The sequence below is a fragment of the Loxodonta africana genome, chromosome 10 (genome assembly GCF_030014295.1).
Source record: "Loxodonta africana isolate mLoxAfr1 chromosome 10, mLoxAfr1.hap2, whole genome shotgun sequence".
Classification (NCBI taxonomy): Eukaryota; Metazoa; Chordata; class Mammalia; order Proboscidea; family Elephantidae; genus Loxodonta; species Loxodonta africana.
The window spans coordinates 66,916,693-66,932,292 of NC_087351.1; the positions used below are offsets into that span (position 1 = coordinate 66,916,693).

The window sequence follows — 15,600 nt, forward strand, 5'->3', positions numbered from 1 at the left end:
ATGGCAATAGGTTTGCTTTGCTTTCTTTTTAGTATTCTCTAATATTACTTCTTAAAGAATCTAGGTCCTTTGGCTCTAAAACAATTCATCTCATTTGCTAGGACACAGATCCAGAATTCTTTGAATAGGTTGGAAAAAAAAAGGAAATTTATCTTCTTACACTTTTCCAAAGAAACAGATTAGCAGAAAAAATAAAAACTGTATTCTTTCCACATTTGTCCAAAAAAAAAAAAAAAAAAACCAAAAGAAACAAAATGCATTATTAGTGAAAACAATGTTAATTTTATTAACTTTTAAATTTATTAAAGAAAACTTATATAAGCAAAAAAAAAAAATACTGGATTTCCTTGAGCTCAATTACCACTTTAATGCAGAATGTACATTCTTGAAAGTTCACATGACATGAAAAGGTATATTTTGAAAGGAAAACCTTGATTCATCCCTAAATCCTATTTCTACTCCCCAAAGGCAAATACAAGCATTGAATATACAGATATGCATACATACACATGTAAGTACATACACACACTCCAACTTTTTTTTTTAACACAAACAGCAGCATTCTATCTATACCCACTGTTTTACACCTTGATGTTCACTTAACAATTTATCGTGAACATTATTCCACATGAGGACATATAGATTATATCTCACTCTTTCTAACAGTTGCACAGTATTCCACTTAACCAGTTTCCTATTAACATTTAGGACGGTTTTAATCTCTTGCTACTACAAACAATGGTGCAGCATTTTCATTATACATCCTCTCTACTGCATGTGTGTGAGTATGCTGATGGATAAATGCCTAGTAGTATTACTGGTGGTCACTGATTCTAGTAAAAACTGCCACCCTTTCTTCCACATGGTCCGTAATCAAACTTTTTATTTTTGCCCATCTGGTAAGTAAAAAATAGGACACTGCTATAGTTTCAATTTGTATTTTTTTTAGTATGAAAAGTTGAATATATTTTCATACTTTTAAAAGCCATCTTTTTCTGTACACTATCTGCTCTTTTGCCCATCTTTCTACTGAGTTCTTTTCAATTTATAAGATTTGTTGATCTCACAGTGAATGGATTATTTTCTTTGTATATTAAGGAAATTTACCCTTTTCTCATATTGTTTCAAACTTTCCCCCCAGTTTGTTCTTTGACTCTGTAGTACTTTTTATCATGCAAAAATGTTTACTTTTTATATTGTCAAATTTATTAATGTTCTGTTCTGAAAAATTCCATACCTACAGAAAAGTTGAAAGAATATAGTGAATATATAGTAAATACCTATATACCTTTTACCTAGATTCACCATGTGATAAGAAGCCTTCGAGATGGTCCTCAATGCTTCTTATCTCCTTGTCCCAATGTATTCTACATATCTTTTCTCCACCTCTACCATATATTGAAATTTCCATATATATTTGGGTCTATTTCTTTAATACATATATATGTCTATTCATGAGTCAGCAGCAAACTTTTAATTCTGAAAACTTCATAATGTTTTAACAACTGGTTATATTAAACTCCCATCATCACTTTTGTTGTTAAAGGCTTTAGTTGTCCACACAGACTTTGGAATCAGCTTTATTTGGTCTCCCCAAACATCCTATTGCTATATTTGAATGTTGTTAAAACTATAGATTAATTTAGGAAGAGCTGATACCTTTATTATATCAAAAATTCTTTCCTAAAAACAAGATCTGTTTTTCTATTCATCCAAGTCTTTTAAGTCCCTTGGCAGCATGGTAAAACTTTTCTTTACACAGATGTTTCACATTTCTTAATAAGTCTATCTCCAGCTATTTTATATTTTTTTATCTCACAGTAAACGGATTATTACCTTCCATTGTATTTTCTAAATGGCTATTGTTTGTATATAGGATTGCTATTGGTTTTGTATATTAATTTTGCTTCTAGTCATCTTACTGAATTTTCTCCTTATTGGTAATAGCCTTTCTTTCCCAGTTCGTTTTCTTGGGGTGTCCACGTATATAAGCATTTTCCTTCCTCCTTTCAAACCTCTTATTTCTTTCTGTTGTCTAACTGTATCAGCTAATATCTCCAAAATGTTAAACTGCAGTCATGAGAGTGACATGAGACTGTTTTCACAGTTGTTCTGTTAAGTATGAACTTAAAAAAATATATAAAAATTAATTCAATCATATAAAATATATACTTTGAAAAAATCTTTTAAGAAGTTGAAATGTTTCTTAAAGTATTTCAATATAAATTAGCTGGCTTGGGGCTCTAAAATTTATAATCCAAATGAAATAGTTATAATTTAGAAAACTATTCTTATATTCAAAACTTACAGGACTGGAACAAAGACAAAGGTTGAAAAACAAGTCACTTACCTTACCACTTTTTGGCTGCCAAGCAAGTCTGCAGATTGATTTTGCATTTATCACATCATTGCATTTTTGTAGCAGTGGCCAACTAATAGCACATGTCTGATTTAAAAAAAAAATTTTTTTTTTTTAAATTTTCCCTTAAGAAAACTCCCCCCAAAAGACATGCAAAACTGAGTACATTTAATAGGTGGTTTTCTCAGAAAAAAAAGCAACTTAATTCACTTTAATCTAATTATGGTAATACATCAACTTGACAGCAAAGGGTTTGGATTGTTTTTTTTATTTAGATTACTTTAAGTCCTTCAGAAGTATGAAGGGACAAGTCTAAATAAATAAATATAACAATATTTCCTGTGTAAAATAAGCACATAATACACTTATTGAATCAACTTAAAAAAGGAAAAAAAACCAATATATGTTAAGATCATAAAATATCTACAAAAATAAATAAAACTTGAAAGCTCAACCATAAAATGTTAAGGCATCAAAATGAATCCTTTCGAACAGTTCAAAAATGAGAAGGGACTGTGGATACTGAGGTGTATGTGTGGAGGATGTCTTTTCATAGTCACGCTGCCTCTAGGAACGCCAAACTCTTTCTGATTATCTCAGGAAGAATTAACTGTACCCTCTGCCATTCCAGAGAGCACTTTCTTCATGTCTTTTAAAACCTTTATCAGGCTGAGTTAGAATAAATGGTATGCATTCGTCTCAAAATTAAGTGTGGCCAACATCTTATTTTATTTGTGTACCTCCAACATATAACACATGGCCTAACATATGGTAGATGTTTTGTAAACATATGATTGAATTTTCCCCAATAATTTTTAAACTCTAAAAAATTAAATATAAACCTATCACTTCCTATGTGATTGAGAACAAAAGCAATTAGTCTTTAACACATTTACTTTTTTATTAGGCTACTGTTGAATTTGATCACAAAAACAATATTTAATACCACTCAACGGGACAAACCATAAAGAAAAACAATTGTTAATTTGACTCAATAATACAACATGTAACACATAATAGGAGCCCTGGTGGAACAGTGGCTAAGAACCTGGGTGATCACCAAAAAGGTTGGTAGTTTGAATTCACCAGCCACTCCTCGGAAACCCTATGGGTCAGTTCCACCCAGTCCTATGGGATCATTATGAGTCGGAATCGGCTCAATTGCAACGGGTTTGGTTTTTGAATGCCAATATATGCAGGAAACAGGCAAAAAGTTCTAAATTCAAATTGATGTGTTTACCTGGTCTGAAATTTGCCACACTCTGACAGATCCATCACAACTAGCTGATGCCTGCAGGAATAAACAACGGATTTCTCTACGGTTAGAGCCATACTTTTTTTTTCTTATATTATTTCTTTTTTTTCTTAATTGTGCTTTAAGTGGAAATTTATAATTCACCTCAGTTTCTCATACAAAAACTTATACACACATTGTTATGTGACCCTAGTTGCTCCCCCTATAATGTGACAGCACACTCCTTCTCTCCACTCTGTATTTCCCATGACCATTCAACCAGCTCCTGTCCCACTCTGCCTTCTCATCTTGCCTCCAGACAGAAGCTGCCCACATAGTCTCACGTGTCTACTCGAGCTAAGCAGCACACTCCTCACCAGTATCATTTTATGTCTTATAGTCCAGTCTGATCTTTGTCTGAAGAGTTGGCTTTGATTATGGTTTTAGTTTTGGGCTAACAGAGAGCCCAGAGGCCATGATCTCTGGGGTCCCTTCAGTCTCGGTCAGACTATTACATCTGGTCTTTTTACTAGAATTTCAGGTCTGCATCCCACTTTTCTCCTATCGTGTTCCCTGTCAGGGCAGTCACTGGTGCTAGCCAGGCACCATCTGTTCTTCTGATCTCAGGCTGAATCTCTGGTTTATGTGGCCCTTCCTTTCTCCTGGACTCATATTTTCCTTGTGTCTTTGGTGTACTTCATTCTCCTTTGCTCCAGGTGGTTGGAGGCCAACTGATGCATCTTAGATGGCTGCTTGCAAGCGTTTAAGACTCCAGACACCATTCACCAGAGTGGGATGCAGAATGTTTTCTTAAACATTTTGTTATACCAATTGACCTAGATGTTCCCTGACAGCCATACTTCTATATGGGAGACTGGTTCAATTAAAAAATCAAATAGCCTTTTATCGACTCAATAAAATTTTCTAATTCTCTTACAATTTTAAATATTCAGGAAGGAAGCAGAAAGAGAGGGAAAAATGATTACCAGAAAGACGTCCTTAGGATCAAAGGAAAGACTTAAAACAGGGGCATCATGTCCTCGAAATGTTTTCTGTTGGCTGCTATCCATCACCTCTACAACTTTGACTATGAAATCACTATGAACAGTAAGAATAATGCACATGAATAAATGCCAATACAAAAGCCTCTCCTAAAAGCTATGACCCAAATATTTCAAAATCACAGAAGTAAATGCTGCCATTTCTTTATAGCAATTTGTGAAATTTGGCATCTGAATTTAATGATTTAGCTTTTAGTTTTACTGCATAAACGTGCTGAAAACACAAGTCATGATTTCCCCTTATGCTAAAATACAGTCACTTCCTCTGTAGCTTCCTTAGTTACATCTTAATCTTCTATTACTTGTTAATCTAATTACGCCCACACCATTCTTAAATGTATACTATACCTTTCACTATACCTGGGCAACTCAACCGATTACATTCATTTCTTATGAAAAATAAGCATCAAGGGCAACAGCAACAATCCTGATTATATAGTCTAGGTTCTACCTAAAATAATTTTTCAAATTTTTTTTATCAATCATCTTGCCCCAAATTTTTTTTATCAATCACCTTTCCCCAAATCTTTGTCAAAATTTACATAGTAGGCTGTTTGCAAAGCAACATATCTTAATTTGTAGAGAAGCAAAGTTTGTTCTTTAGGATCTTTACTAGATAAAAGACTTAGAGAGTCCCGAAAATTTTAGCCTGAAACCAATGAATGAGGTCACTCTGTTCCAACATTATTTCCTTTTCTGTTGTCCATGAGTCTCACCTGGATCCAGCAGCAATTTTAGTACCATTCCCATTAAAGACCACATGGTTTGCATTTGTGGTAAAGCGAGTCAATATACCATCTGGAACTCCTTCAGGAAACGTGTGGACTTGAATAGTATTGTTAGATACAGCAGTGACCAATTTTCCATTCTAAAAGAAAAATGAAGGTAAGAAACATTGGCAAAACAAATCCAAGACAATTAGAAGTCTTTCTGTAGTTAAAAATCTTATAAAAGCTATAAATGTAGGTCATGTCAAGAGAAAATATCACCCATTATACAATTTCCTGAAATGTACATTAGCAAGAAAAATTTGCTTCCTTTAGAAAACTCAATTACCTCTTCACCGGCCAATCTTTTAGTCTCTGAATTTTCCTTTACTTCCAGTGAGAAAAATATTTAAATAGTATTATTATGGCTCCCTAAGTGTCATAAAAATGAAGGAGACTAGAGAGTTTTCCTAGTCCCACTGAGGAAAAAGCTCATCAGAAAACACAGACGCAGTGACTTCACTCTAGTGTTACCCTGTGTTTCCACAATAAAACCATTATATGCCTTTATGCCATTTAGGTTGGTGAAAGAAGGTATTTGCAATGAGGAAGTTGTTGGTCTTGCAAAATTCTATCATTCAATCTCCAGCATTGCTTCTATCACCAAGGCCATATTTTCCAACTACCAATCCTTCTTCGTTTCCAACTTTCACATTCCAATCACCAGTAATTACCAACACACCCTGATTGCATGCTCAATCAATCAATTAATTAATTAATTGTGCTCATGAGGAACCTTTACATAGATCAAGCGGCAGTTGTTCAGATAGAACAAGGGGATACTGATCCTTTCACCATACCTATTCAATCTGTATGCTGAACAAATAATCAAAGAAGCTGGACTATACGAAGAAGAACAGGGCATCAGGATTAAAGGGAGACTCATTAGTAACCTGCATTATGCAGATGATACAACCTTGCTTGCTGAAAGTGAAAAGGACTTGAAGCACTTACTAATGAAGATCAAAGACCACAGCCTTCAGTATGGATTGCACCTCAACATAAAGAAAACAAAAATCTTCACAACTGGATCAATGAGCAACATCATGATAAATGGAGAAAAGATTGAAGTTGTCAAGGATTTCATTTTACTTGGATCCACAATCAACAGCCACAGAAGCAGCAGTCAAGAAATCAAACGACGCATTGCATTGGGTAAATCTGCTGCAAAGGACCTCTTTAAAATGTTGAAAAGCAAAGGATGTCACCTTAAAGCCTAAGATGCGCCTAACCCAAGCCATGGTATTTTCAATCGCATCATACGCATGTGAAAGGTGGACAATGAATAAGGAAGGCCGAAGAAGAACTGATCGATGCTTTTGAATTGTGGTGTTGGTGAAGAATATTGAATATCCCATGGGCTGCCAAAAGAATGAACAAATCTGTCTTGGAAGAAGTACAACTAGAATGCTCCTTAGAAGCAAGAATGGTGAGATTGTGTCTTACATACTTTGGACATGTCGTCAGGCGGCATCAGTCCCTGGAGAAGGACATCATGCTCGGCAAAGTACAGGTTCAGTGGAAAAGAGGAAGACCCTCAACGAGGTGGATTGACACAGTGGCTGCAACAATGAGCTCAAGCATAACAGCGATTGTAAGGATGGCACGGGACCAGGCAGTGTTTCATTTTGTTGGGCGTAGGGTCGCTATGAGTTGGAACCAACTTGACAGCACATACCTAACAACAACAACATGTCTTTTTGCAGTAGGGCAAAGTCTAAATGCAAAATTAATGGCTCTTTTTAAAAACATTACATAAAGTTTAAGGATCTGAAAATAATCAGCAGACACTATTGCTTTTGTAGAGCTTTTATCTAAAAATGATAAAAGGGCAAGAATTTGCTCCTACACCTTAGTTTTATTACTTCTTTAGAGGGAATTAAGTCCTGAGGGACCAAATCATACTCTACCAAGCTCATTCAAACCACCCCCACCCCAAAGAATCCATTGCAGTTGAGCTGATTCTGACTCATGACAACCCCACGTGCTTCCGAGAAGAACTAAGCTCCACCCACAGGGTTTTCCAATGGCTGGGATCTATGGAAGTAGATCACCAGGGCTTCCTTCTGCAGCAATGTTAGATTTGAACTGCCAACCTTTTGGTCAGGCACCTAAGTTCATATAAACCAAAATCAAACCCAGTGCCGTCAAGTCGATTCCAACTCATAGCCACCCTATAGGACAGGATAGAACTGCCCCATAGTTTCCAAGGAGCGCCTGGCGGATTCGAACTGCCGACCCTTTGGTTAGCAGCCATAGGACTAACCACTACGCCACCAGGGTTTCCAAGTTCATATAAGCTTTGCTAAATCATATGGTTACTTTATTAATTTAGATTAATAGATAACTGCCAAGGAAACAAACTACTTATGTCTAGTAATAAATATACCCTTTATCCTATAGCAATAGATCATAAACACATTTGCAAACTCAGGATGCTCAGGCTATCTATAGCACCTGTTCCTACTCCAGTGTAAAAACAACTTGATGATGACAATGTCACCACATAGCAAAATTTGGGAGGATGTATACATCTGCTCAGGTAACAGTATGTTGTTGTTATTGTTAGGTGCCGTCGAGTCGGTTCCGACTCATAGCGACCCTATGCACTTCTTGACCCTGGGTTCTCTATTACCAGTTTTCCTGTCCACTCCTTTCTTCTGGTTCTTGCCCCTGGGCTACTGTGCCCATTTAGTCTCATTTTTTTTTATAGGCCTGTCTAATCTTTGGCTGAAGTGTGAACCTCAGACGTGACTTCATTACTAAGCTAAAACGGTATCCGGGGACCATACTCTTGGAGTTTCTCTACTCTCTGTCAGGCCAGTAAGTCTGGTCTTTTTTTTTTTGAGTTAGAATTTTGTTCTACATTTTTCTCCAATGCTGTCTGGGACCCTCTATTGTGATCCCTGTCAGAACAGACGGTAAAGGTAGCTAGCTGGACACCAACTAGTTGTGCTGGACTCAGTCTGATGGAGGCTGTGGTAGTTGTGATCTATTAGTCCTTTGGACTAATCTTTCCCTTGTGTCTTTGGTTTTCTTCATTCTTCCTTGCTCCAGACGAGGTGAGACCTGTGGATTATCTTAGACGGCCACTCACAAGCTTTTAAGACCCCAGACACTACTCACCAAAGTAGAATGTAGAAAATTCTCTTTATAAACTATGTTACGCCAAGTAAGCTAGATGTTCCCTGAGACGATGGCCCCCACAGCCCTCAGCCCAGTAATTCGGTCTCTGAGCTTTGGTTTTCTGAAGTATAAAATGGAGATAATGCCACATAACTCTCCAAATCTTTCCAAAAAGGCCCTGTCAATATAGAATACCACAAAAGTGTTAACTATTACTCACCCAAGCCCTCACTATTACTGGGATTAGCAATATTTTTCTTCCTTGCCAATCTTAAATAGAAAAAAAATTATCCAATTGTTTAATTTTCACTTCTTTCCTTATTAGAGAGATTTCACTTATATTTAATGTATGTTGGTCATTTATATTTTCTTCTGGGAATGTATTTCCCATTGTATATGGCCATTTAAAAAAAGAACATCTAAAGTATCTAGAAACCATCTCATCTTATCTTAATGAGCCTAAGGTTGAGAAAAAATATAAATTTTGTGGGAAGATCTTTTTTCCTATGCAAATACAATACACTCAAGTTAAAATCCATCACAAATAAAATGGTAGGTGGTATTTTTACAAACCCAGTTTGCAAAGTTTTTGTGAAAAGATATCTTCATTCTCCAAGTAATCTACATTTCCTTCTTATACCTACTTTACACAAAATATTAGAAACCAGTGAAATAGGCAGATGCCTTGGAAAGTTAATGAAAGATTCCTTTTTTCCAGAAAGATTTCATAAGTTATCTGAATTATTAGTGAGTTAAAAACCGGAAAATGTCAGCGTTTCCCTTAAAGGAAAAAAATGAGGGCATTTACACCTCTTTTTAAAAAAGAAAAAGTATATTTTCTTACATATATTTTAATTGTTTACCATTAATACTCACTAGTCATCATTAATAAACCATTCAGACTTTACCTTTAAAATTTTGGGGCAAGTTATTGGCAGTATTGTACATCTTTACATATTATCATTTCATAAGAGAAACAAGTAAAAAGGTACATCTATATTCAAAATGTCTATAAAAATATTTTTCACCCATGCATAAAAATTACATGCCAGTATCACATTTTCCACCATCTGCTGTAATTTTTTTACTACCTTCAAAGCACAGGAATATGCCTTTTCCCCAACATTAATGGACTTGGGATCGTCATCATCCAAGTCTTCCCAAATCCTCACATCACCGTCACTTCCACAGGTCACAATACAACTGTAAAGGAAACACACACGTTAAAAAGTCAGTTTCAGGTTTATTAATTTTTTTTGGACTGATACCTTTATATATTAATCACTTTCCTAATGAGATCAAGATATTAGCCAATGTTTTTTCTCATTTTACACACTTAAACCTCAATAACAAAAACTGCTAACTTCCTATTCTGTAAAATGAAAGATGAGTTGAATGCTCTTTTCAGCTCCTCCTTGGCTTAACATTCTATTTATTCATAATGAGTGTGTAAGCTCTGTAACAGTAAGATCGTGTCTGTCTTATTCACCATTGTACTGCTATCACCAAGCAAACTTCCTGACACATAAACCAAAAAAACCTAACCCATCGCCAATGAATAAATTCTGACTCATAGTGACCCTATAGGACAGAGTAGAACTGCCCCACAGAGTTTCCAAGGAGCGCCTGGCGGATTTGAACTGCCGACCCTTTGGTTAGCAGCTGTAGCACTTAACCACTACGCCACCAGGGTTTCCGAAATGACCACAGTTCTCACTTTAACATGTAGTTAAGCCTGAAAGATAATCCATCTCCATTTTTCCAACCCTTTCTTGATGCAACCTAATTAACACCTCCTTTTCCAAGTACAACACGTAAGGCATTCAATGATAAAACCAGGTGAATTCAGACATGAGGCCCTAGGGACAGCTGTTCTTTCAGTCTCCAGTGGTGATGGGTATTGTACGCCCTACCAACTATTTGGTATATCAGCCAGATGCAACAAGGGAGATGCCAGTCAAAATGGAATATAGTGGAATTAATGAGAAATATGTGCAGGAAATAGAGTTAAGCCATTCTGAAAAGTGCTTTTAGAGTAGTCTGAACATTCTTGTTTCAGTGGTTTTGTCATTAACCATATATATATAACTACATATTAATTTTACTAGAAATTAATTTTGGCTATGCTTTTGAAATTTTGCAAAAATTAAAAAAAAAAAAAAAAAAGCTTTCAGTAGCGCTAACCTAAAAAAAAAATACTTTTAGTTCGTACATGTTTATAAAAAATTAAGTACTTTCTGTTTCCCGATGAAAATGTAACTTGAACAAAATGTTAGCTGACATTTGCCAGGAAGGCTACCGCGTTATCAGAAGACACAAAACTCCCAAAGAAGCATCAGCATCTACTTCAAAGGTCAATGGTTATCTTGAGAAGGCTGCTTCTGCAGCTACAGAAGGTGAGTTTCCGCATCACCTCGTCAAGCACTTTTCATTAGAATTCAGGCAGTCCAGCAGAACTTTCTGTGAAGGTGGAGATGGTCTGTATCTGACGATTGAGCAATTGAAATCTGGTTAGTGCAACTGAGGAACTGAATTTTTAATTTAGTTAATTAATTTAAATCTAGATAGCCACATGTGGCTATGGCTGCTGTATCAGACAGCACTGCATTAAAACAAATGTCAGTTGTTCTAAAATGATTTTGCTTATTTTTCATTTCAAGTTTTCTAGTGCAAATATGAAAAGTGAAGTGATGGCTGTTAATGTGTTGTCTCCATCAGCAAAAAAGAACTTCTCAAACAGCTAAATGATACCAGCTTTATACCAATGCCATCAGAGGTTTTAAACAGAAAATCTGTCAGATTAATACCAATAATGGTTTACTTTTCCATTCAACTCACAGAAATAAATTAAACCATTCTATTGAAAGAAAAATAGCTAATATTAATAGGAATTCTAACTAAATTCAGTTGAAAAGTTCAACACCAAAAAGAAATTATTTTTGCAGCAATAATGCAAATATACAAATTCTGGCAGAGCACAGCACTGTGTTAAAAACAATGTTCTTACTAAATTAAGAAATCTATGAAACACAAATGTACTTGGGAATGGGTTGTGGAACACATGTAATTCCAAATGGTGTCCAAATGAGCTGTGATAATACACCAGTCAAAAAAGAAACCACAACTGTCAAATTTTCATATAATTTTATTTATATCCAGAGTAGCTGAACCACAAAATTTCTGAAACAAATTGATGTTAAATACAAAATAATACTTCAGCATTGCAGTACACACATTTTCTCTCTCAGTTGACCATCATCATTTAGATCTTTTCTAAATGAGTCTTTGAAGAATGACTCTGTAACACAACTCTAGTGTCCTATAATGGTAGTATTATTATTATTGCGATTATTATTATTAGAAACAAGTCCTCTAAATCTTGACTACATTTTGTTCAAAATCTTTAATCAAGGCATTCAACTTAAGCCTTTGAAGCTTCTGGTGAAATCCAATTACGGTAATGAAAACAAAGCTCATGAACAGGTAGACACTGAAATTTATCCCTACAAAAGCAAATGACAATTGAATATTAAAAGCTGAAATAGTGAATGACTTAATTTTGAAATTCTGTAATTGCACTTTGGAAGATCTTGACTTGTGGGAAGAATCTTTTGATGGAACACCTATTTTTAATTGTATAAATTTATGTTCTATGCCAGAATGAAATGAAATTGAAAAGGCTTAACAGTCAAAAGAAAATCATAGAGAAAACTTATTTGATTGAGACTCTTCCATTAAGTAGAACTTGCTCTGAGCTAACCAAGTACCTTAGAACCTGAAGAGAGTATTTTCTCATAGAAAAAGGTTATAACCTACAACTGAAGGTCTCAGCCTCATCCTTATAAACCATAAAATGCACCTCTACAGACGACTGAAGCCAATTTTATGAGAAAAAAAATAAGACTACTGGAGAAAAAATACATTTTTCAGAAAAATATCAGTACCACCATAAAATTGACTGCAGCACAGGAACGTATACGAAGAATATTATTGTTTATGTTAATGTTTAGACTACATGTTTAATGTTCAAATAATCAATGTAAAGAAAATTTTTGTTGTTTTAATGTCACAAACATATTTCAGGGAAAAACTTTGAAAATAGTTTTTGAACAGAACTAACTGATAGATCTACCAAAACAAAACAATTTGCCAGTTAATAAATGTTTCAAGAAATTATATAATTTTAATTATTTTTAAGGTACCTTCCCCATTATCAAAGGTGTTCTGGTTTAGATGACAAATTTAGAAAGCCACTGAACATTTCTGAGCATGAGGACTAATTCTATCATGCTTTTATCCCTCTTTATGACATAATCAAAAGAAGCCAATGATTACCAAAGGCATTTCCCACCACATGGCCTCTCCACCTCACAAAGCCATCAATGTTCCTTCCCTAATCTAACCAGTCCTCCCAAACTTTTTCACTGGGCCTCTGGGAATCCTTCTCAGGCCTCAGCTAAATCCTTAGCTTTTTTCTGGACATTCCCCTGAGGACACTGCTTCCCCTTCAACCCTCTTCAGTGGTGGCTGTTTTCTTTCCCACAGCCCTCTGGGCCTGGAGTTGAGTCTCCCTTCCACTTCATTACCACCTTCACTCCATTTCCCAGCCTACTTACTGTTTTTAAAAAAGCTAAAACCCTGCCATCAGACCATACACAGATTCCTGAAGAGAAATGTCCCTTATTCTGTAAGGATTTTAGCACTTGGCTCATTGTTATTCTCTCCAACAACACTATTCCTATCATAATTCTTGGTATTTTCAATATCCAAGCAGGCGAACCTTCTGATGCTTTGTTCTTTCAGTTCTTTGAATTTTTCTCCTCCTATAATAATCTTCCAGCCCATCTCAGCCACTCACTTCCATGGTCATAACCTAGACTTTGTCTTTACCAATATTGCAGCTGCTTCATAGTCTCAACTTTAATAATCATAATTATTTCTCTTTTCATTTTATATCCTCTAGTGTCTTTTTAGTGTCCTAACTTCAGGTTTAGTCCTTAAACCTCTTATCTACATTCACTCTATCAGCGATTTCATCCAGGTTCATAGTATTAAGCACCATCTACATTCTGACAAATCCCACCTGTAGATTCCCAGCCAGGACCTCAACCCTGAATTCCAGGAGGCATTAAGTCTGATCTATAGATACAGATTTCTCTCTCTAGTTCATATTTCTCCTCTGAGTTTTAGACACATTTAACCAACTGTCTACATCTCCACTCTGGTATCGCCAAGAAATCTCATACTCACCATGACCACTGCAAACTCATAATCTCCACCCTTTGACCCACCTCTGAAACATGCTCCCATTCTAGTTTGTACTACCCATGAATGGTACCACTATTCCCTCAACTGTACCATCCAGAAATACAGACACCTGTTATTCCTGTCACCTCCCTCTTCATCACCCTTAATATCTGACCCATCCTGTCAATCTTTTAAATTGTTTCTGAATGTATCTTTTTTTTTCCATACCCATGTTTACCTTAGTCCAAGCTTCCATCACTTTCTATCCTAGCCTCACCCTAGTCCAAACTTCCATCATGTTCAACCAGACTAACACAGGTACCTCCTAACAGTCCCTCTGCTTCTTCTAAAATTTATTTCCCACAAATCACTTCAAAAACAAGTATCTGATCACATCTCCTCTCTACTTCAAACGTTTAGTAAGCTTCCTACTACTTTTAGGATAAAAACAAGAGTCCTTGGTAAAGCCCAGAACTCCTTATATAAGCCACCCATTGCCTACCTTCACAGATGCATCTCATCAATCTCTTTATATTTCAGTTCTCTGAGCATACAATGGTCCCTTTGCACATACTGTTCCTACTGCCTGGAATGACAACCTCCCCCACCCACTGCCACCACCACCCATTTCTGTTTCCTAATATCTCATCTCAAGAAACACTTCCTCAGAGAAGCCTTCCTTGCCTCCTACACTAGATCAGTTGCCCCTCATATATACTTACTATTGAGCATATGACTTTCTAAGTGTATTGCCAAGTGTATATTTATTTCATGACTAATTTATGCTCAATGTCTGTGGATCCAAAAAAAGACCTTAAGCTCAATGAAGGAAAAGATTGTGCCTTGTTTGCACTATTGTATCTCCAGGCCCCAGCAGGGAAGACACTCAAACACTTTTTCAATAAATGAATCTGTACGGGGTAAGAGGGTAAGGTACACGATCTGACGCACTGAATTGTAACAGAACTTAGGAAGGTAAAAGGCCCCAGGACAACCCTGAGAAAATATTGCTTAAGAATGGAGTAGAGAAAAATAAGTTAGGAAAGCTCTCATTTCCTCCAGAAAGTAAGATTTTACCCTCGTTTTTTTATCTAAAACTATGACGTTCCAAATCAAACAATAAATCAATCTAAAGAAAATATATCTGCCATTTTAGATTTCAACGTCATTTCTATCTGCACGAGTTATTTTAATCTGACTGCATATATGACAAATAAGAATACATGTTCTAATATTTACACCTGAAATGTTTTGTTTCTTAAAGTACCTTACCTCCCAGAATCATCGAAACAGACATCGGTGTGTCCCTCTGTATGTCCGTATCTCATCGGCTTCTGTGTGGCAGGCATCTTTTCCTTTATCTGAAAATGTTTTATAAAAGCTAGTCTTAATATTTTAAGAGAGAAGAAAGCCGCTGGCTGAAGGGAAAGAAAAGAGATTAATCTCCCGGGCACGCTCTCCGTAGCTCTGTTTCTCGCTCCCGAGTGGCAAAAGCAGGACTGCAGCGGAGGATGTCAGACAATAAACAAGGAGGACGACACGCTTCTCCTTCTTGGGCGGTACGGGCAGCGGGAGTGAACACTCACCGAGGAGATCGACCCTCCAAGGAGCTCAGAAAAAGCAAGGTGCAAGCTCCCGCATAGCGCCGTTTCCCGCGCTGGGGCGAGCTCGCTACACTGCGCCTGCGCAGGCCCGCCTACGACCTGCGCTGACAAGGACGAAGGTCGCTGGGTGATGGCGTCAGCTGCCCGAAGCTGCGAGGTAAAAAGCCGAGAGTCGGTAGGGGTAAGAGAGGAAGGGAAGGAA

The 15,600-nt window shown here is 36.4% G+C and overlaps 1 protein-coding gene across 6 annotated transcripts in view; it reads right to left on the minus strand.

The window, feature by feature from the left end:
- WDHD1 (WD repeat and HMG-box DNA binding protein 1) overlaps positions 1-15,512 on the minus strand; it is a 68,687-nt gene extending 53,175 nt beyond the window's left edge. For 2 of the 6 annotated variants that reach the window (XM_064292499.1, XM_064292505.1), the window contains exons 1-8: positions 15,381-15,512; positions 15,067-15,155; positions 10,961-11,032; positions 9,639-9,750; positions 5,371-5,522; positions 4,580-4,691; positions 3,600-3,650; positions 2,351-2,446 (exon numbers count right to left, since the gene is read on the minus strand). In XM_064292499.1, the coding sequence (XP_064148569.1) occupies positions 2,351-2,446; positions 3,600-3,650; positions 4,580-4,691; positions 5,371-5,522; positions 9,639-9,750; positions 10,961-11,032; positions 15,067-15,143 (672 nt within the window). In that variant the 5' untranslated portion in view covers positions 15,144-15,155; positions 15,381-15,512. The other 4 variants (XM_064292501.1, XM_064292504.1, XM_064292502.1 and 1 more) reach the window with 4 other exon arrangements.
- Positions 15,513-15,600: the final 88 nt, after the last annotated feature.